A 21,931-nucleotide genomic window follows, 5' to 3' on the forward strand; every position below is an offset into this window, starting at 1 on the left:
TAACTGAATCCTCGCGTCTTGAAAGATAGATCCGCGAAATAAAGTTGTAAGTGGTAGGTAAAGTAGCGACACTAGCTGGTGTCGCTGAATTCCCACTTTTCAATACGGAGTCCACTCTGACTCTCCCCAGCACATCTCACAATAAAAGCAGGGTAACAGAGGAATCTCGGATTAACTTTGACACTGACTGACTATGTACTACCACACTCAGCACTCATTGTATTGCTGCGCTAATGAAAACTTTAACCTATGATAAATAAAACATTATATTGTTTTATTCTAAATCTAAGCAATTGAGTAATCCCTCATTTTCCTGCTTTTTCGTCTGACATAATCAACTGATTTTCCTGCTTCAGATTCTGAAAGTCCATGTCTTTCTTGCAGCAATTTGACTTGGTATTTGTAATACTTTTCCTTTTTTTCTTGTTTTCTTCGTGCTACTTCATCACACTTCAGAATCCATTTGGCCATCCATGGTTCATATTTAGAGTGCATTAGTCGAAATTTTCTATTCATGAAGCGCGGGATTAAATGTTCTGTTTCAGTTCGTTTGTACTTGATGCCCAAAGCATTTCTGATTTGATACGTTTTTGGAGCACCACTTTCTCCTGCTTCCAGCATATTAAAAGCAATGTCCCTTTCTTTCACAACATATAAAAGGTTTTCCATGCTTACTTCCACCTGGAAATACATATAGTACCTTAAGCTTAAAAGAGCTTGCTTGATTCACTGTAAAAAGGGTACATTTTGCGGGTTCCTGTCAAATGCGAAACGAAACGAAATCTGCCGAAACGAAACGAAACCTACCGAAACGAAACAGATTGTAGAATCGAACCGTGTAATCATGATAATAAAAAATGGTACCTCAGGTCCCTGTGAAAGTTACCACATATAAATGAAATTCTCTTCCCTGTTGATGTGGTCTTTCGGGTTGACTGATACATTTTTAAGCGGTCTATCGGTTAGCATCAAACATTGTTTGAAGAAGCTGGTGTCTAAGAAAGTTGAAAGCAGGAAGACGTTTAACCTCTTTTATTTTATTTTATCTCTAACTGCTGAAGTGCGAGTACTTTCAATAATGGAAAAAAATAAATAGTATACCAAATCAGATGAATGCAATTCGGCAAGATATATATACAATCATGTATTATTAAAAATTATTATTGATATGCAGCAAGTCTAAAGATAACTCTATAACGGGGTGTTGCAAAAACGGGGAATTGAAAACGGAAAATATTTTATGCAATAATATCAGGAGGAGGTCAGCATTTTGTAAAATCAAAAGGCTTATGAACAAGGGATGCAGAAATTACAAAGAGAATGGGAAGACATACTCAGAATCCACTGTTTGATATACTACATACAAATACACAATATCCACACGTATACATAGATTTGTCTTTAGAGCAAAAAATACTGAAACATGTATTTATGCCCAAAGGTGGAGCCAACGCTGGCGACACTACCCCTCGTCTAGTGTGTTTCCTGAGACCTCCGACCTGTGAGACTGTAACCCTCCGTTCTGGATCCAAAACTAATTGCACATGGTATTCATAATTTAATCAACTTCAGATATGTACTTTGTGTTTACTCACCCACCCTTCCAACTTTTAAAACTTTGTATCAGTCAACCCGAAAGCCTACATCAAAGGGGAGGTGAATTTAATTCATATGTGGTAACTTTCACAGGGGCATGAGATACCATTTTCAATTATATAATTAAAACGGTTCGGTTATAAAATCTGTTTCGTTTCAGTAAGTTTCATTTCGGTGGGTTTCGTGTCGTTTAGCACTTTACAGGTACCCACATTTTGTTGTTGTTTATGAAAATAGATTTAAAATTCATGCTTATATTTTATAAATTTTAGAATGTCAAGAATGCTCTCACTTATAACAAGAGGCCCATGGGCCACATCACTCACCTGAGTCATCTTGGCCCATATTTAAAGATTTTCTCTATGTATTTGCATGTAAATCGTAGTATCAACCTAATCCGGGGACAATATTTTTACAAAGTTAAATCTGCATTATGTCAGGAAGCTTTCATGTAAATGTAAACTTCTTTGGCCCAGTGATTCTTCAGAAGAAGATTTTTAATGATTTCCCCAATATAATTTGTATGTAAAACTATGATCCCCTATTGTCGCCCCATTCTACCCCTTGGGGCCATGATCTTAACAAAATTGAATCTGCACTATGTCAAGAAGCTTTCATGTAATTTTCTACTTTCATAGTCCCGTGGTTCTTGAGAATAAGATTTAAAAAGATTTTTCCTACATAATTGCATGTAAAACTTTGATCCCCTATTGTGGCCCATCCTTCACCATGGTTTTAACAAACTTGAATCTGCATTATGTCAGGAAGCTTTCATGTAAATTTCAGCTCTTCTGGTTCAGTAGTTCTTGGGAAGATTTTTTAATGACCCCACCCTATTTTTGTGATTATCTCCCCTTTGAAGGGGGCATGTCCTTTCATTTGAACAAACAAACTTGAATCTCCTTCACCAATGGATGATCTGTACCAAATTTGGTTGAATTTGGCCCAGTGGTTCTGGAGAAGAAGATAAAAATGTGAAAAGTTTACAGACAGGCGGACAGACAGATGACAGACAAAAGGTGATCAGAATAGCCCTTGAGCTAAAAGGATAACTTCAAACTCTGACCCCATTGTGAGAATAACCACATGGATTTAGAAAATATAACTGTTGATGAAAAACATATGCAATAGTATATTATATGACTTACTTTCTCCATTCTCCAGGAATCTGTTAGATATAAGCCCTGTCTCTCAAGATCTGCTTCTAGAGTCATTATCCTATTTCTCTCCTTCAGAAGAACATACCTACAGTTATAAAACAAAACAGGATTGTAAAACATATATGCCCTCTTTCCCCAAAATTTAATCCATGTTTAGAAATGTGAGGTTAAACAAGAAGCCCATGGACCTAAACAGCCACCTGAGTATCACATGAAAAAAAATCCACACAACAGCATAACAGAAACTTGATCAAAAATTCACAGTGTAACGAACTCATGAAGTGGATTACAAATTGATATGCCTTAAATTATATAGATCTCACACCATAAAATAATACAGTGAACTACAGAGAAAACAATTTCTTTAATCACCTTTACAATTTTTGTTAGAATAATTCAATTGTAACGAAAAGTGAAACCTAATGCGTATCTACCCATTCAATAAAAACATATCAAATTTCAGATTCCTAATATTTGGCAGTCCCATAAATCTCGTAAAAATCACTTAACTGTAACAAGGCTTTCAGCTTCCTACATCAAAGCATGCTGAACAAGAGGCCCATGGGTGTTAGAATGCTTCTTACCATAGATAATTAAAACACGTAACTATTTCTTAACAAACCTATATAAACCTATATCGCACCTGGGCTGCGATCAAGATTGTGGCAGCTAACCTAGAGGCTAGGTATAGTGACTGATTTGTGCCATTTTACAATTTGTCGCATATTTGTTGTTTTAAGTCAAAAAGTAGTTAATATTATCATATTATCGTCTTTTTGTTATTTCGGGTTGAAAAGTCACTAAATATTGTTTTGTTGTCTTTTTGCCTTAAAATAACAAAAAGACGATGTAGCGCAAAATGGCACAAATCAGCCGCCATACTTAGCCCCTAGGCTAGCCGCTACGAACTTGAACGCAGCCCTGGTTATTGCGTTGTCCATTCAGTATTACGTAGTAAAAATTCTGACACAAAGATAATAATAAACCCCTACATAGTCAATGTTGGTTAAGACAATCACCCTATAATCACTAAGTTCCCACACCTGCACTGGGCTATTTTTTCCTCGTCTTTTAGGAGATTAGTGATGTTTGACTGATTATCCTGATCTAGCGGGGTCCATCACATCAAACTCATTGATAAATGATTATACATAATTATTGTTTATTTAACAAATGCACTTCATTAAACTCTGAAAAATTTACTTCAACAAACATTCTAGGTATCCACGAACAGCTTAGGTACAACAATCTTCAGCGACATCATAAATGAATATCGTATTTTTGGTAAACTGATCAGTGAGGCACACATTACAATTTTGTTTCCATTTCTACAAGCACCAGCACAACATATACATAAGTGTGTAGTCCAGCTACATGTTGTCACATGGCTCTAAAGCATGCGAGGCGCGGATCCTACTATCTAATAAACACTACAACTTTGCGTAGTGCAGTGTTATTTAAGCAAAAATAGAGCTAAATAAAGAGTTATAAATTAAAAAAACAACCATTACTGGCTTTTTTCTTTTTTACAATTTGATGTACAATGTTGAATACAAACGAGTTTTATACAAACGCATTATGTAAGGAAGTGGAAGTTAAAGAAAATGGTCATTATGGACTATTGTGGAGATGCAGATCATGCAGATAACCAAAGTTTCCTAAGATCCTACACTTACTATAGTAATAAAGAAAAGAGAGAATAAGGACATGAAGAAAATTGGACATTGAAGATAAGCTGTAATTATATCAGTTTTCAAATTCTTTGAAACAAGGGAACAGATTTAACCCCACCCCTTTTTATTACGGATAATGCACGCTTTCCAAGTGATTAGTGGTGTTTTTACTGGAATTCAACTGCAACGTTTATTACGTTGCCCCCGCTACTACATTATTTTGTTGTAAAAAAATTAGAGAAACATAATAACGGGGTTCCACTGTACAAGGTCAAAAGGAAAAAGTCATGGTGCGAAATGTAATAACGAATTCATATACAAAATGTGATAGCCCTACCTTAGGAGGTACTCTACATCGTCATAATGGTTGACTACCTTAAACAGTTCAGAACATATTGCCTAGGTTAACTTTTTCTTAAGAGTATCTCAAAATCCAAGATCAAGATTACAAACTTTGATAGCAAAGGAAAGGTCTTGTCAAAAAAATGCATACATGAAATATGAAAGATGTATCTCTTAACATTCAAAAGTTATGAGCAAGGTTGAAGTTTCAGTTAAAGTTTTGAAATTAGGTCAAAATGCAAGTTAAATGTCAAACATCAGGGTATCAAATGAAATTTCTTGCAATCCAGAATCTATATACAAAACATGAAAGCCCTATTTTAAATAGTTCAGGAAATATTGCCTATGTTAAGTCAAACTCAAAGGTTAAGGTCGCAAGGTCAAAAACTTTCGTACCAAAAGGTTTTGTCACAAGGAATGCACACATGAAATATGAGAGCCCTATCACTCACCATTCAAAAGTTAAGAGCAAGGTTCAAGTTTCAGACAGATGAGACAAAAACACCCCCTCGTGACTTTTGTCACAGGGGTCAGATGGGGCATAAAAAAACCTTAAATCCACACAACTTAGAAATATTTGCATTATGATATGATTTAGTGTAGCTTTGCTAATTATTGAAAAGAGTTTGTTTTAATTAATTTCCTGTATATTCCCATAAAAAACTTTGATCTCCTATTTTGGCCCCATTCTACCCTAGGTGCCCCTGTATTATTGAATATTTATGATAAACAAACTTGAATTTGTACTACCCATCCTATCCCTGGGGGTCATGATTTGAATTAACTTCGATCTACACTACCTGGGGATGCTTGCATGGGCCTACTGTTATTGAAAAGAAGATTTTTCCTATACATTCTACTGTAAGGCCAAGTAAAATTAATAAGTAGATAATCATTCAAACTTCACAAAAAAATGGGGCGGGTGGGAGGATTTTATTTTTTATTTTATATTTTTCGCCATGGTATTCTTGACCTCGAAAATGCCTTCTCTCATTGAGAAAAGGATTTATAAATCATAATTACATGTGTATTTGGTTTCTAAAAGGCAAAGTGAAACAAAGTACGTTTACGATACCGGACCGGACATAAAAATATCCGGAAATCGTAATTTTGAAAAATAAAAAAAATCGGGGCGGGGCGATTTTCGAGGGGCGGGCGGGAATGATAATCTACTAATTAATTTTACTTGGCCTAAAACTTTGATCCCCTATTGTGGTCCCACCTTACCCCTGGGAACCATGATTTGATCAAACTTGAATCTACAGGAAGCTTTCATGAAGTTTCAACTTTTCTGGCAAAGTGTTTCTTGAGAGAAAGATTTTTTAAAAAACCCATCCAATTTTTATATTTTCTTGATTATCTCCCCTTTGAAAGGAGCATGGTTCTTCCTTTGAAAAATTTGAATCCCCTTTACCCAAGGATGATTTGTACCATGTTTGATTGAAATTGGCCCTGTGGATCGAAAGAAAAAGATAAAAATGTGAAAAGTTTACAGACAGTCAGACAGATGAAAGGCAATCAAAAAAGTTCACTTGAGCCTTCAGCTCAGGTGAGCTAAAAATAAAGGTCATCCTTGTGATAGAGATTCTCACTGTTATGTTGCTGAATAAATCTAATTCCAAGCTCACTATACCCATAAGTATGTGTAAGCTAGCTTAATGACAATAATAGAAATATCTGGTTGCTTGTGATTTACATTGTCACTTACCATAATTTATGAAGATCTTCATTGCTTTTTATTCTGAGTTCATCCTTTCTCCATGGTCTACCTATAAAAGAATGAATATTATAAATATTATATTGTTCTTCAGGAGATTACTGACAATTACATAGGTATCTACTGCTACTTGTATTTCATAAATACCCTCACTGGCACCCAAATAAAGAAGATTTAATACTGACAATAAATTACCAGACATCTACACTGGCACCCAAATAAAGAAGATTTAATACTGACAATAAATTACCAGACATCTACACTGGCACCCAAATAAAGAAGATTTAATACTGACAATAAATTACCAGACATCTACACTGGCACCCAAATAAAGAAGATTTAATACTGACAATAAATTACCAGACATCTACACCTGTCCTGAAAGGATTGTTATCCCTTTCCATGTTTTTTGTAGTTTATCATGTTTCCATGGTACAAAATAATAATCTGAATAAGAAATTGTTGCATTTCTTTGACCTTGACATTGAACTTGACATTGTTGTAAATATGATCTTCTTCTATCCTGACACTTGCATAAGTCAAGGACAACACTTCTGCCATATATGACTTATTCTAAACATCTGTAATCAATAAAGTTTTAAAACAAAAGGCCCACAGGCCTTAACAGTCACCTGAGCATCATATCCCATACAAGGAGTCTCATATTTGCATTTAAGCCTCAATATGGAGTCATTTGTACATCTGTTTTTGATCTTCCAAAACATGCATACAATTCCTATTCAACTACAGAAGAAAGAACAAGATGTGTTTGTGAAACACTGATGCACCCGGATTAAAACATTCTAGTGAATAATAATTTTCAAAGTAGGTCAGAGGTCAATTTCAAGGTAACAAGGTCAACAAATTTGATACCAATGGAAAGGTCCAATCCAAAGAAATGAACATGCTAAATATGAAGTCTTACGGCTTAAAAGATATGGCTTATAATCCTTATGTTAGAATTTTCTAAAAGAAGATCAAAAGCTGTACCTCTTTTTTTGAAAATTTCCAAAAACTAGATCAATGGTCAACATCAAAGTCACATGGAAAACAAATTTGGTATCATTGAAAGGTCTTCTCACAAAAATGCACATGCTTAATATAAAAACAGTACCAAATATGAAAGGTCTACCTCTTATGGTGTAAAAGATATGACCAAGGTAAAAGTTTTTCGTCACAGACAGACAGACCAACAAGAGTACCGCAAATGGTACATAATACGCCCGTGAAATGCTTACATAGGGTGTTTTTCTTGTGCTATAATTTGTATAACTTTGTATAACTTTGCTTCAGGTAGTCTCAGCCATCATGAGGCTGTGACAACTTTCATATGAACAAAGGGTCTTAGCTTAAAAATCGAGATTTCCTCAAAATGGACCAAGTTCAACATTTTTTTCAAAAATGGAAGAAAATCAAAATCTTTCCCCAGATGCACATCTTCAATACCCATGCAAACACTTCACAAAATAAGGTCCTCACTTGAAAACTGTGGGAGGAGTTGGGCGGACTAATTATGTACCCTCCATCGAATATTAATTTCCAAATAGACTAAGTTCAACAACCTGTAATTTTCTCAAAATCTTTACAAAATCAAAATCCATCCCACATGCACATCTTCAGTACCTATACAAACACTCCACAAAATAAGAAGGTCCTCACTTGAAAACTGTGGGAGGAGTAGGGCGGACAAATTATGTATCCTCCATCGAATATTAATTTCCAAATAGACTAAGTTCAACAACCTGTAATTTTCTCAAAAATTGTAGAAAATCAAAATCCATCCCACATGCACATCTTCAGTACCTATACAAACACTCCACAAAATAAGAAGGCCCTCACTTGAAAACTGTGAGAGGAGTAGGGCGGACAAATTATGTACCCTCCATATAATATTAATTTCCAAATAAAGGGGCAAAACTCCTGGAAAAGAGGTCAAAATGGATCTAAATTGCAGCATGATCTAGAGTGACCCACAAAAAAGCTACACAGCAAGTTTCAGCATGATATGTGAAAGGGAAATGAAATTATAAAGAGAAAACCCCAAACAGACAGACGGACGGACGTATACAGATATTGCTGTACCATAATATGTCCCATCTAAAGACAGACGAATAAAAAGTAGATGCTCCCAAATCTTTGACATCCCCACTCACCCCCCCCCCGAAAGCCTGAACCCCTGGTGTAAGAGGAAGACATTATGGACATCATAACCATGCAATTATTTTATCTCCCATGACTGTGCAAGTAGAGAAGAAAAAATATTTTTTTATACATTTTCATGATGTGGCCATATTGGCCCTGCCAAAGGGCATGAACCCCTGGCTCATGAGCCATGAATTTCACAATTCAGGTAGAAAGCTTCATGGACATCATAATCATGAATTTAGTTTTTCCTCAAATATATATGGGAAAATAGAAATTTAATACATTTTCACTATATGGCCATATTAGCTCCGCCCTAGAGCCTGAATCCCTGACCCAGGGGCCATGAATTTCACAATTTTGATAGAGAGCTTCATGGACATCATAATCATGGATTTAGTTTTTCTCATATACATATGGAAGCTGAGAAGAAGATTTTCTAAGATTTAATACATCAGGATTTTTTCCAGGTCTTGATTTCAAGGGCCAGGGCCTTTCCAATTGGGAAAAATAGTGACATTTGCTTGAAATCGGGAAAAATGTTTCATACAAAGAAATAGGGAAAAACAGAATTCAGAGTGCTTTAAGGTATAATTGGGCTCCTTCTGACTTTCAATTTGGTCAAAGCTTACCTTATTCAAATAAACAGAGGCCAAAAAATTAGGTTACCTTAAGAATTTTGAAGCAAAAATTGTAATCTGTGGACCTGTGAAGAAGATTTATGAAAGATTTGGCTACTCTGCTTGATTTGTTTTCATTGTTTGGGAATTTCAAACCATAAATTGGGAAAAATACCTGCTTTTTAGCATTGGGAATGGGGCCTTATTTTGGCTCCCTACAGACCCCAAAAAAATCCCTGTACATGTTCACTACCGGTATACGGTCATATTGGCCCTGCCCTAGGGCCTGGACCCCTGACCCAGGAGCCATGAATTTCACAATTTAAGTAGAGAACTTCATGGACATCATCATCATACATAAGTTTTTCTCAAATAAAAATGGGAGCAAAGAAGATTTTCTAAGATTTAATACATGTTCACTATATGGTCATATTTGCCCCACCCTAGAGCCTGAACTCCTGACCCAAGGGCCATGAGTTTCACAATTTTAGAAGAAGGCTTCATGGACATCCTAATCATGAATTTGGTTTTTTCTCCCACATGTGTGGGAGTAGACAAGAAGATTTTTGAAAATTTGGCACATTTTTGCAGAACTTTTTGGCTCCATCCATGAGGCCCTAAGATCATAAATTTCAAAATTTACACTACTCTTGTCCTAAAGAAGCTTCACACCAAAAATGGTATATATTGGCCTTGCATTTTTGAAGAAGTTAAAAATGTAAAATTGTTAACAGACAACGACGGATGAAGATCAACGACAACTGGTCACATGAGTGGCTCAGGTGAACTAATAATAAGCAATACTATAAGCAAAATCCTCATATTCAACATTTAAGATGACAAAACTGTCATCAAATGCATCCAATGACAGAAGGAAAGGTATTTACTTATATTAGTTTTAGTTCCCTTTGACCTAAAAAACATTTGTGCATATGATGATCTAGCTGAACATTGTGTGTCATGCTTAGATTCCTTTGTCAAATAATGCAAAAATTAGAACACTTTGGGTTTAAATTGTACTATATACACTGTATTACAATGGTTTTATCCATTGATCTAATTGTCTTGAAGCTCTCTGAAAATCACTTAAGATGTTGAAAAATGTATAATTATTCATACAATAAGAATGTCTTGACAGTGACAACTGATAGATGCAACTCTCCAGCATTGCAACAGAATACCCTATCAACTGATAAGAGAAACCAGTAGAGTAAACACTACAAGCACCTGCAGGAGGAGTGGGAGTTAAAACACTACAAGCACCTGCAGGAGGAGTGGGAGTTAAAACACTACAAGCACCTGCAGGAGGAGTGGGAGTTAAAACACTACAAGCACCTGCAGGAGGAGTGGGAGTTAAATCTGTGGTTGATGAATCAATTCATCGGAGATCAGGGTCTTGTCCAGCAAAATAGTTCATTTCAGAATTCATATCATACCAATGAAAAGCCTCATGGCAGCTGTTTGAGCATTGAGTTTACTTCTGAGACAGGTATTTAGGAAACCCAGCTTTCATGAGAAAAACTTGAGCATTTTAAAGGGACTGGTTCACGATTTTTGAACAAAATATTTTTTTATTTTTGATGTGAAACATTAAAAATATAACTCATTTAATGTTGTCAGCCAACATTTTGACCTAGTGAATGCAAGAATAAAAGCACTATTTTAGCCTTAAATCTGCGTCATGTAAACAAAGACTCAAGTCTTTTTATGTAAACAAACAAACCAGTGAAATATAAAGCATCTTAATTTTGCATAGTCACAAATTCTAACTTTTAGATGACACATTTTACCCGAAGAATGCTTGAAATGTGAAAGAAATAATAAACTTAGAGCGATATTTCTTCTGAAAATTTTGTAAACAATAACATACCTCAATCGTTGTTTACAAAACAAATAATGAACTCTCTAAAATGAGCTTCTGCGGTAGTTATAACCTTAATTCTTAGGTGAAATCTTCTGAACGCATTAGACAGTAGACTCTGATCAATAAAAGTCAGAAACAAAAGTTTGGGGGAAATCGTGAATCAGTCTCTTTAAGACACCCTATTGAGCTTAAGTCATCAATTTGAGAAAATTTTAAGATTTGAATCAAAATCAAATGCTGTGTTAGGCTCTAGATGTTTGTTTTCCCATGGGAGGTTTACTGACTGACAGACCAACCTACCTGTGGACTAGGGGCAAAGCAATGTATCTTTGAAACAGAAACTATGATAAGATGTACATACCACAGATGACAGGTCCATCTTGCCAGTTGGCCTCAGGATCAAAAAAATCCTTCAAATCATTGTTTCTTCTTGTTGTATGAAAAAACCTTGAAAAAATAAACAATATCCAGTTGGACTTCGGTATCTCATGTTTCAAATGAGTTAGAAGTTCCAACTATATATATACTCAAAAAAGAAACGCATATTTTTTACTCATCAAAGAAATTTTGAAACAGTACATGTAATAACTATCATGTCTATCAATGGATAGCTGTGGCCTATTTAAAACACAGCATGGCCCTTTCAAACCCCAGTGTCGAAATGTTTCGCTTGGTTAATCATGTCTATAAAAAGAGTGTTTTGCACGATTTCTTGTAAATCGGGGGTCTATTGTCATTAATATTTTGGATTTAGGGAAACAACAAACACTCCTATCAAACCCATATTTAAGATTTTATGGCATGTTTGATGCCGCAATGCCACGCCTAAACAAAGATGAACGCAACCGAGCTGTAACGATGCTACTAGCCGGAGCTACGCAACAGGATGTTGCAACTGCATTTGGAGTACATCAATCGACTGTGCAGCGGTTAAATGTTCGTTTCCACCAGCTGGGAAGCACAGATGACAGACCAAGAACTGGCCGTCCGTGGGTTACCACTCCCAGGCAGGACCATCAGATCCGCCTTCAGCACCTGCACAGTCGATTCAAAACTGCTGTAGAGACTGCTGCTACAATTGCTGGACGAGGAAATCAGCGTATAAGTGCTCAAACTGTTTGTAACAGACTGCGAGGAGCTGGAATTCGTGCACGACGTCCATACATTGGAAATCCACTAACGCCGAGATGTCGCCAGGGACGAATGGATTGGTTAAGACAGCATGACCCTAGAATTTGGAGGCGACGACAATGGCATCAAGTTCTCTTCACAGATGAGTCGAAATTCAACTTGTATAGAGCTGATGGTCGTCTACGTGTGTATCGACGGAAGAATGAGCGTTTTGCAGACTGTTGTGTAATTGAAAGAGATCGCTTTGGTGGTGGAAACGTTATGGTGTGGGGAGGTATTGCTTACAGAAGGCGAACATCACTCCATGTAATTCATGGCAATATGAATGCACTAAAATATCGTGATGAAATCCTTGCTCCTTTGGCTGTTCCATTTGTCCATCAGCACAATCTGACTCTGCAACAGGACAACGCAAGGCCGCATGTGGCAAGGGTGTGCTCGGATTTTCTGCAGACGAACAACGTGGATGTTCTTCCATGGCCAGCGTTCTCACCAGACCTTAATTCAATTGAACATCTATGGGATGAGCTGGATAAACGAGTTAGACACCGTCCCAATCCACCAACCACCATCCAGGATTTAGAGCAGGCCTTGTTGCAGAAATGGAACAATATCCCTCAGGTTACCATCAACAAGCTTATTAACTCTATGACAAAACGTGTTCTGGCTGGAATTGATGCAAACGGAGGACATACGCGATATTAAAAGTCACTGTAATGCAGTCATTAAATTGTTACCTTGTATGGACCGAGAGAAGCTGTGATATTATTCTTAACTGTTCAACACAGCAGCATGACACATGTTTCATTTTTATCACAGGACGGTTTACTGCATTTAAACTTTAAAAAAATAAAAATAAGATGTAAACTGAAGAATTAAATTACATTATGTATAATCTGAATATGTGTTTCTTTTTTTGTTGAGTATATATATATATATATATAAATTTTTTTTAATACACTTTTTTAAACCTCTAAATATCTTGAACCCTTGGATATCTCGATATTTGTATTGCATAATTTTTCATTTGTCCAGTATACTACTCCTTTCTTTGTTTTATGTCCCTTCAAGAATTTTTTAATCATTTTGAGAAGTCCTATGCTTAGAGCTCAGGGCCGTAGCAGTGAGGGTTCTTTAATGTGTCAACACCTGTCACGACATGGGACCTCCATTTTAAAGGTCATATCAGAGAGACCTGTGACTCTCACTTCTAAATGTCAAGTGCTTGGCAAAAAAGCAATCACTACCTATGATAAGATAAGATAAGATAAGTTTATTCCAATTTTGGGCCCAGAGGGCATAACAGTAAGACAGTTTATAAAGAAGGAAATTCAAAAAAGAAAGAAAGTTTACAATATTAACTACAGGTTACATAGACTGCAAACTGCATGTGGATGCAGCATGTTGGGGAAACAAGTACATACATATATGAATTGCTAATCATGTGTATACACAAGTAAATGGACAGTATCAGTATTATACCAACATATGAATAATAAACTATAATGATTTTTGCAGTTTTAAAGCATCACTTCTTTTTCTGAAAGTTTGCACTAAATATTCACTCAATTTGACAATTACTGGTTTGTCTTCATTAATCATCAACCAAGTAAATTTGTCCTTATTTGCTAGATAGATAAATTTTTTGTTGAGCTTGTATATACCATTAAAAAACATATTTCTCTCTTCAACATAGAATGGACAATCAGTAAGGAAATGAAATTCATCTTCTACACAATTAAGGTTACATAATTCACATATTCTTTTGTTTCTTTCTAAAGAAATCTTCTGGCCAGAATTGGTTTTTGTAAATTCATATCTTCCTCTTTCAATTCGAAGGTCATGTGCACTAATTCGAAATCTACATAGAGTTTTTCTTAATTCTAGGGATTCTAAAATTATATAACTTTCCATAGTAAAGTTTTCTTTATACGAAAAATATGTTGTGAGTTTTCCCGATTTCTGACCCTCTTCACGTCGTTTTGACCAGTAAAGTAAAAATTGTTTCCGTACCTGATTCTTCATTTGTTTTTTGAAAAATAAGAATTTGATATTTATGTTTACATATTAGATTTGATACAGTCATGCTACGTGCAGGGCTCAAACTCACAACCTCCCGATTATAAAGCAAACACTTCAACCACTGAGCTATTACAACCAAATTAACTAGTCCTACATGGTAAACTGCACATAGAGAGCGAACCAGTTTATCATGTGGTTGAGCATCTAAAATATCTTTCTTGTTCTCAACACAATACAGGCTAAGACCAGCATCATGTTCTTGTTGTGAATAAACTTAAATTTACACTACATGACAATACTTGCACATGACAAGAAGGCCTTTTTCTTTTAAAAAAAACCTAACAATTTTCTTAGATATGGAATACTTTAGCCCCTACAAAGTTACAGGAGATGTTTTAACACAATATCCTTCAAATTAATACCAGATTTGGGAAAAGACGCTGTACTATCAGAAAACACTGGTATATTTTCAAATTTTCCTATTAAACTTTGAACCTGATCTGACAAACTGTTCACTAGATACTTAATAGCTGACAAAAATAAAAATAAACAAGAGCATCCCTTTGCAACAGGAAATGTTTTGAACATATGCATTATTTAAGCATTAAATGAGGAATGAGGCCAAATTCTTTTGTAGAAAACCAAGATGGATCAGTTCATACATGCTTTATACATATACATAGTTTTGATGAGAGTAAATATGAAGTATTTATCATGTAGAAACTACTTTTAATTCATATATCTTCTTTATCCTATCCCAGTCACTTTTTGTTCTCATTACCCCTCCCCCTTCTCAGCAGAAGAGGTATCTTGTGTATCAAGGAAGGTTCCAAAATATAGTATGTGGACAACACTATGTATACCAACTAACCAACACACAGGTGCAAAACATCTTGGCATTTTAATTACTCAAAGCTTGCTGACGAATGACACTTTTACTGTAATTCATACATGTCTCAGGGGCTTCTGTGGCCAAGTGGTTAGAGCATCACGCTCAAAATCACATGGCCTCTCACCTCTGTCGGCGCGGGTTCAAATCCCGCTCGCGCCGGTAAGTGAGAAAGTTTCCCAGTTTACTTTCGGAAGGTCGGTGGTCTCTTCCCAGGTACATTGTATCTGGGTTTTCTCTTCCACCAATAAAAACTGGGCGCCACCAGATAACTGAAAAATTGTTGAGTGTGGCGGAAAACATCAATCAATCATACACGTCTCAAGATTTGTGTATGTGAACTTAATAGAGCAACATACGAACACAAAGTTAGCTTATCATCTGATTTTATACACGCTGTCAATATACCAGGATTCATAATAGTTCACCTCTCCATTCTCTTACATTCTAATTTTACTTTCACTTTATCCGGAAGTCTGTATTGTTAACTCGTAAATAAAATTCCAGTGTTTAATTGTTGTAATGACGCGATGTTTTAAGTAATATTTCACCAATTTACTAGAAAATAAATAGGGTTCGTCCTCTTACAATGCCACAAAAGTATGCGAAGTTTGATAATCCTTAGTGCAAGAGTTTTCTTTAAATTTTGTCCACAGGTTGTAATGGACACACCCACACATATGATTTCTAGTCAACTTGTACCCTGACCGACTTGTACCCAGGTCAACTCGTACCCCATAGGTCAACTCGTACCCAAAAGGCAAAAGTCATCTCGTACCCAAGAATCTGCCCATAACGCTATATATCTATGCGCATATAAGTGACATATCGCTTAGGTACGAGTTGTCATCAATTGAAGAGGAGGAGTCAACTCGTAACCAGATTCTTGGGTCTTTTACTATTTGGGTACGAGTTGACCTATTGGGTACGAGTTGACCTGGGTACGAGTCGGTCAGAATACGAGTTTACTTGTCTCCACACATACAGCAAACTAGTTATGCAAGGGGATAATGATCATATTTGTGTTGTTTAATGACTTTTATGCATACAAAACTTAGTCTGATAATGATATCTTCTGAATGTCTTGCACTTGCGTCATCTTTCTAAAATATACTTCAATCACATAATGCTACACGCAAAGTGATGTCATGACCTCCTTTAAGGCTGTCAATGGATGTAAAAGCTCGGGTACGGTGAAATCAATGGCAGAACACAACAAATAAAACGGATGGCATGGGATTTAGATGAAAGACATAAGTAGAACTACATTAGTCTGACAAGATATTTGCAGAAATTCCTTCAATAAAGTTGGTTTATACCCCGTGAATTGGTCTCAAAGGAGGTAGCCCCCTGTTTGTTTACATGATTTGTTGTGCACCTTTACATACATTAGTATCTCACAAGTGGTCATCTCTAAAGCTTACAGAAGGTAGCAACTGACTATACAGAACGACTTATGAGGGTGATTGGTGGGGAAATTACATATTTTGGATAAATTATTGGTTCTGTATAAAATAAATTCATTCTAAAAGTGGGGGAGGGGGGTAAGTATATAAGACCTATTCAAGATACCCATACTTGATGTGCCTGTGTGTGTGATCTACAGGACTAATTAATCCAAGATTCCTCTGACTCTTACCCCCGCTTTTATATTGTGACATGTGCGGGGGAGTCCGCCCTGACTCTCCCCCGCACATATCACAATATAAAAGCGGGGGTAAGAGTCAGAGGAATCTCGGATTAAGGACTAATCTGAGCTGAGATTCGGCTCAGCTGAATATTTGGACTGACGCCTTCACTAATCTCGAAGGCGTCAGTCCAAATATTCAGCCGAGCCGAATATCAGCCCAGATCACTACAGGATATTATGTCACTGTCGGGAAGGTTCTTTTTTAACGCTCTTTCGCCAACTCTGGTTAAACTTCAATAGCCTAGTACACATGGGTTTTCGGCAGTGTGAGAAAGTTATTAAGAAAAATAACAAATACTAAAGTAGCAAACCTCTGTAAAGTAAGATACATGTACATATATTAGGCCTATTTTAAGTATATTTATCTGTTTATTTTTCAACCGAATAAGATTGACATTGATCGAGAGAAAGGGTTATTTGGAACACGGAGCACTAAGCACATAAACCAGAAACTTACAGGTTGGTTGAACATATTGCTTTAAATCTGTTGGTATTTGCATTAATTGTTACTCCTTTGCAAACTTGCTTTCCAACGAAGTGAGCCACTTTGACAAGCCCGCACGTTGATACCCTCAGCGCCATCATTGTTTCGGTTCGTAGTTTCGGTTTCTGAAATATTCGGTGCTTAGTAGTTTCAACCCCAAAGTATTTCGGCTTCCTCAATTATGCGCTTTATTTTCAATCATGTCACTACTTACATTTACCAATGTTTGATCAGTGACAATGCTGTTGCAATGCATGTAGTTTCTTGATAGAAGCATCGAACTTTCAATCAGCTATAACAATTAACCTGTGAGGACTATGATTGTTTCATAATTTGTTGTTTTACGTCCCTTCGAGAAATTTTCACTCCTACTCAGACGTCATATGGGACCTCATCCAAATTGAAAAGACCCGCTGAGCACTGCCGAGCGCTTGTCACACTCCAGAGTCATGCTTCTCGTGGGGATGTCTCATTCTATAGCCCGACTTCGAGAGGGAGGGGAAGGGGGGGGGGGGTCGATCTAGAGACTAGGGGAGGACTGACTATGTAACACGGTATTTCTTTTACATTCCGTAGCTTGTGCAACCGTGGTCCATACAGTAGTCGAAATAAGATAACTTGGATTTAGAGTGGAATCTGAAAGTGGTGACGTCATTGATGTGGGTTATCACACCAGTCCAACTGATCCAGACCTTTCCGGTAATGAGCCGTTAAACCAAAAGACTTTAAGTGCCAGAGTATACTAGAGTTGTAAATATTCTAAATTTCAACTGGCGGCCACTTATATATACGGCGGCCGACAATTAATGCATCTGGCGATAGCATTATACATGGATGCTGCCAATTAAAAAAAACAAAAAAAAAAAACACCCAATTTACATCATCAATACGGGAAAGTTACTGCTCTTATGACCTTGAAGAGGGGTTTATGGAGTTGCACCCCTTTCATTTTCGGAGAGAGAGAGAGAGAGAGAGAGAGAGAGAGAGAGAGAGAGAGAGAGAGAGAGAGAGAGAGAGAGAGAGAGACATGAAAGGTGAAGATAACGAACAGTGATCAATCTCATAACTCCTAGGGGGGAGAGGGGTACCGTTTAACCATAGGCAATTGCATCGCTTGGGGGTCGAATTTACTATATAAAGAGTAGTAAATTCGACCCCCAAGCGATGCAATTGCCTGTGCTTTTAACTAGTAATTAATCATAACAATATGCAAGCCTAGATCTTTCTTCATGTCTGTTTCTTTGAGCACTCTGTCCTATCCATCGTTTTCTCTCATATGATGTATATGACGGGGATTGTTCTGTCCCAGGTGCATGACGCTGCACTTAATATTGAACTTGAGCAGCCAATCGTCTGACCAGTCCGACAACCTGTTGATGTCTACCTGCAGCTTTACCTTCAAGTTCAATATTATAGACTGTATATTGTCTTCCTCAGTAAATGCCCTTCCGTAAATCTTTGTATCATCAGCAAAGATGTACAACGTCTGGTAAGTCGTTGATGAAGATCACGAAGAGGACAGGACCTAAAACACTACCCTGGGGAATGCCGCTCGAAACGCTGGGCCAGTTTGATGTAAGGTGAAGATAATGAACAGTGATCAATCTCATAACTCCTACAAGCAATACAAAATATATAGTTGGGCAAACACGGACCCCTGGACACACCAGAGGTGGGATCAGGTGCCTAGGAGGAGTAAGCATTCCCTGTTGACCGGTCACACCCGCCGTGAGCCCCATATCCTGATCAGGTAAACGGAGTTATCCGCAGTCAAAATCAGTGTGCCAAGAACGGCTTAACAATCGGTATGAAACACGTCAGACAGCATTTGACCCAATGCGAGGTTGTATTGACGAACTAGATCGTTATAACGACCATAGAAGTTGTGAAATGCTGACTTCAATCGAGACTGTTGAAATCCCTGTACCATCAACTTGTTTGTCAGTAGCTTACCTCGATTTAAAAACTGACTATACCCAGAACAAGCTCTTGCATATCGAATCAGTTGAGATATATAAACACCATATGCAGGTGATAATGGAATATTGCTACATAAATGTGGGAAGTTGACGATGGAGAAGCTGAAATCATCCCGTTTGTCATACAGTTGAGTTGTTAGTTTGCCGTTAATGTCTACTTTCAATAAAATATCTAAGTATGAAGCAGAAGTGGACGACTCTGTGGTGTCCTTTATTTCGAGCTCGCAGGGATATATCAAATCGACATATGAATGAAAGCTATCATTGTTAATAGACAAAACGTCATCGATATATCTAAAAGTCGAATTGAAGGTCACAGCGAGAGATTTTTTCTTCTCACGTAGAAGTTTTTGAATAAATTCTGCTTCATATGAATATAAAAACAGGTCAGCTAACAAAGGAGCACAATTCGTGCCCATGGGAATTCCAACAGACTGTTGGAAGACCTGATCACCAAAGACCACGAAGATATTGTCAATGAGGAACTCTAGCATATTTTTTATTTCATTTGAATTTATGTCACAGCGAGAGATTTTTTCTTCTCACGTAGAAGTTTTTGAATAAAAACTGCTTCATATATATGAAAGCCCATTCAGCGAGACCCTCTGTCATCTGTCTAGTAAAAAGCTCCTAATCCAACTTCCTGCGTTGCCTTTGATACCATAGCTGTCAAGTTTGCTGGAGAGATATTGGTGAGGAACAAATTCAAACGCATTCTTGAAATCTAAGTATATTGGGTCGATGGGCTTTCCACTGTCCAAAGCTTCAGTCCACTTAATTTCTGTGGAAAAGAGGGGTTATTTATAATAGGTCTAAAAGAGGGGTTATTTATATTAGGTCTTTCCTATCCCCCATAGGAAAGACCGAATATGAATAAACCCCTCGTTTCCTCAGAAATTACAGTCCACTCATCTAGACACACTAGGAGCTGGGTCATGCATGACCGGTGAGGCACAAATCCATGTTGCTCGTCACAGAACAATTTGTAATCCGTCATATGCCTCATCACTGCCTTCCTGATGATGGACTCCAGGATTTTACAGAGCATTGCTGTTAAGCTGACTGGTCGATAGTTACCCGCCATACTTCTATCTCCCTTGTTGAAAATAGGGGCGACTTGCCCTTGTTCCCATTGCGCTGGGAGGTTACCACACTCAACTGACTTGGTGTACATTATCGTTAGCGGTTTTGTTATTTTTGTTATGAACTGTGCGACCTCTTTAAGGATCCTTGGGTGGAAGCCACCAGGCCCAGACAACTTGCTGATCTTCAAGCTCTGGAGCAGCTTAAGAATTACTTCTTTTGTTATGCATATATGTAAGCGAGTATATTCCCGTCTGACTTATCCTCCATTGCTGGCACATTCGAAGTGTCCTCTTTTGTGAATAAACTACAAAAGAAGTCATTTAGAAGTCCTGTCTTGGCGCCATCTTCAGTATGTGCTTCACCCTCACAGTCTTTGAGATCACCGACACCGCTTTTCACTGTTAGCCTTGACTTGGTATACTTCCAAAACGCTCTGGAACTGGTCTTTATTCGCTTGCAAGCGCTTCCTCGAATATTTGTCTCAGGTTTCTTGTGTGGGTTCGCAGTTTGTTCCTCGCTTTACAACAGTCCTCATAATCATAGCAGTGTTGAGTTGCTGTACAAGTCTCCCAATCTCTGCCTATTTTTCAATATAGCCATGCCCTCTATCCACACACAGTTGTCGTTTCTTGCTGGGTCTGTTACCTACAGTATGGGTTGGTGTGTGGGGACCACATACTAACCCATACTGTAGGTATGCACTGCATTGCACTTTCCAGCTTGTCACTAAGAATGCCCCATGCTTCCTGAATATTTTGGTCCTGAATATTTTCCCAATCCACATTGGACAGAACTTCTCTCATTGCACTGTACATAGTGTCCTCTATCATACTTGTACTTTCTCGTCTTACTGATCAGTGTGTATTTGTCTTACATGTGTACTCAAAGGTCAGTATGCAGTGATCACTATTCCCTAGCGGAGCTAGGTACCATAAGTCTTTTACCACGTCAGGGGCGGATCCAAGGAATTGCGGTTACGGGGGCGCCACTTTATGAGGCAGGGGGTCTGGGGGCCGCCTTGAAGTCACCAGTGCCGGTCCAGGGCTTCGCCCTGGTGGAAGCAGGCAGGGGCATTTAATTAAGTTCTCCCAATAAAGTAATTCAAGAAATCAAAAGGTTTTGTCATTTATTTCTCCCGGAGTGGAAGAAATTATTGCTTCTTTTATTGTTTAGTTCTGTACATATGTCTAAACAAGATACCACGATTTACTTTGAAAACTTAGGGGGGGGGGGGCTTTAAATCCGCCACTGCACGTTACCAGTAGCGGATTTAGAGGGGGTGCAGCCGGCGCGCGCCCCTTAAAATTTTCAAATTTAAGGTAAATCGCAGTATCTTGTTTCGGAAAATGTACTAAACGATAAAAGAAGCAATAATTTCTTCCACTCCCGGAGAAATAAATGACAAAATCCTTTGATTTCTTGAATTACTTTATTGGGAGAACTTAATTTTTTCCAAAAACCCCTTAAAATTTGGGTCATTTTATTAATTTCATCTTATTAAAATGATAGAAAATAGTACAAATGACTTAACAGGAG

The 21,931-nt window shown here is 37.4% G+C and overlaps 2 protein-coding genes across 2 annotated transcripts; both read right to left on the reverse strand.

The window, feature by feature from the left end:
• Positions 1-257: 257 nt before the first annotated feature.
• Positions 258-17,460, reverse strand: LOC125650407 (39S ribosomal protein L47, mitochondrial-like). Its single transcript, XM_048878702.2, has 5 exons — positions 17,304-17,460; positions 11,476-11,561; positions 6,480-6,540; positions 2,745-2,841; positions 258-681 (listed from the first exon to the last, which is right to left on the reverse strand). Exons 1-5 carry the CDS (start codon positions 17,429-17,431, stop codon positions 286-288), a joined length of 768 nt encoding a protein of 255 aa, XP_048734659.2. The 5' UTR covers positions 17,432-17,460; the 3' UTR covers positions 258-285.
• Positions 17,461-20,153: 2,693 nt separating this feature from the next.
• LOC125646025 (uncharacterized) lies at positions 20,154-21,225 on the reverse strand. Its single transcript, XM_048872174.1, has 3 exons — positions 21,098-21,225; positions 20,652-20,912; positions 20,154-20,538 (listed from the first exon to the last, which is right to left on the reverse strand). The coding sequence occupies exons 1-3, from the start codon at positions 21,223-21,225 to the stop codon at positions 20,154-20,156; spliced, it is 774 nt and encodes a 257-aa protein (XP_048728131.1).
• Between the last annotated feature and the right edge of the window lie 706 nt (positions 21,226-21,931).

This window comes from Ostrea edulis, chromosome 1 (assembly GCF_947568905.1).
Source record: "Ostrea edulis chromosome 1, xbOstEdul1.1, whole genome shotgun sequence".
Lineage (NCBI taxonomy): Eukaryota > Metazoa > Mollusca > Bivalvia > Ostreida > Ostreidae > Ostrea > Ostrea edulis.

Coding starts and splice junctions, on each gene's coding strand:
- LOC125646025 (XM_048872174.1), bottom strand. CDS start 21,225: ATGATAGAGGACACTATGTACAGTGCAATGAGAGAAGTTCTGTCCAAT. Junction 20,913..21,097: donor AAGCTGGAAAGTGCAATGCA/GTGCATACCTAC, acceptor ACTGTTGTAAAG/CGAGGAACAAACTGCGAACC. Junction 20,539..20,651: donor GTGCCAGCAATGGAGGATAA/GTCAGACGGGAA, acceptor CTTCCACCCAAG/GATCCTTAAAGAGGTCGCAC.
- LOC125650407 (XM_048878702.2), bottom strand. CDS start 17,431: ATGATGGCGCTGAGGGTATCAACGTGCGGGCTTGTCAAAGTGGCTCAC. Junction 11,562..17,303: donor GCAATATGTTCAACCAACCT/GTAAGTTTCTGG, acceptor TATTTTTTCAAG/GTTTTTTCATACAACAAGAA. Junction 2,842..6,479: donor GAAGATCTTCATAAATTATG/GTAAGTGACAAT, acceptor TTATAACTGTAG/GTATGTTCTTCTGAAGGAGA.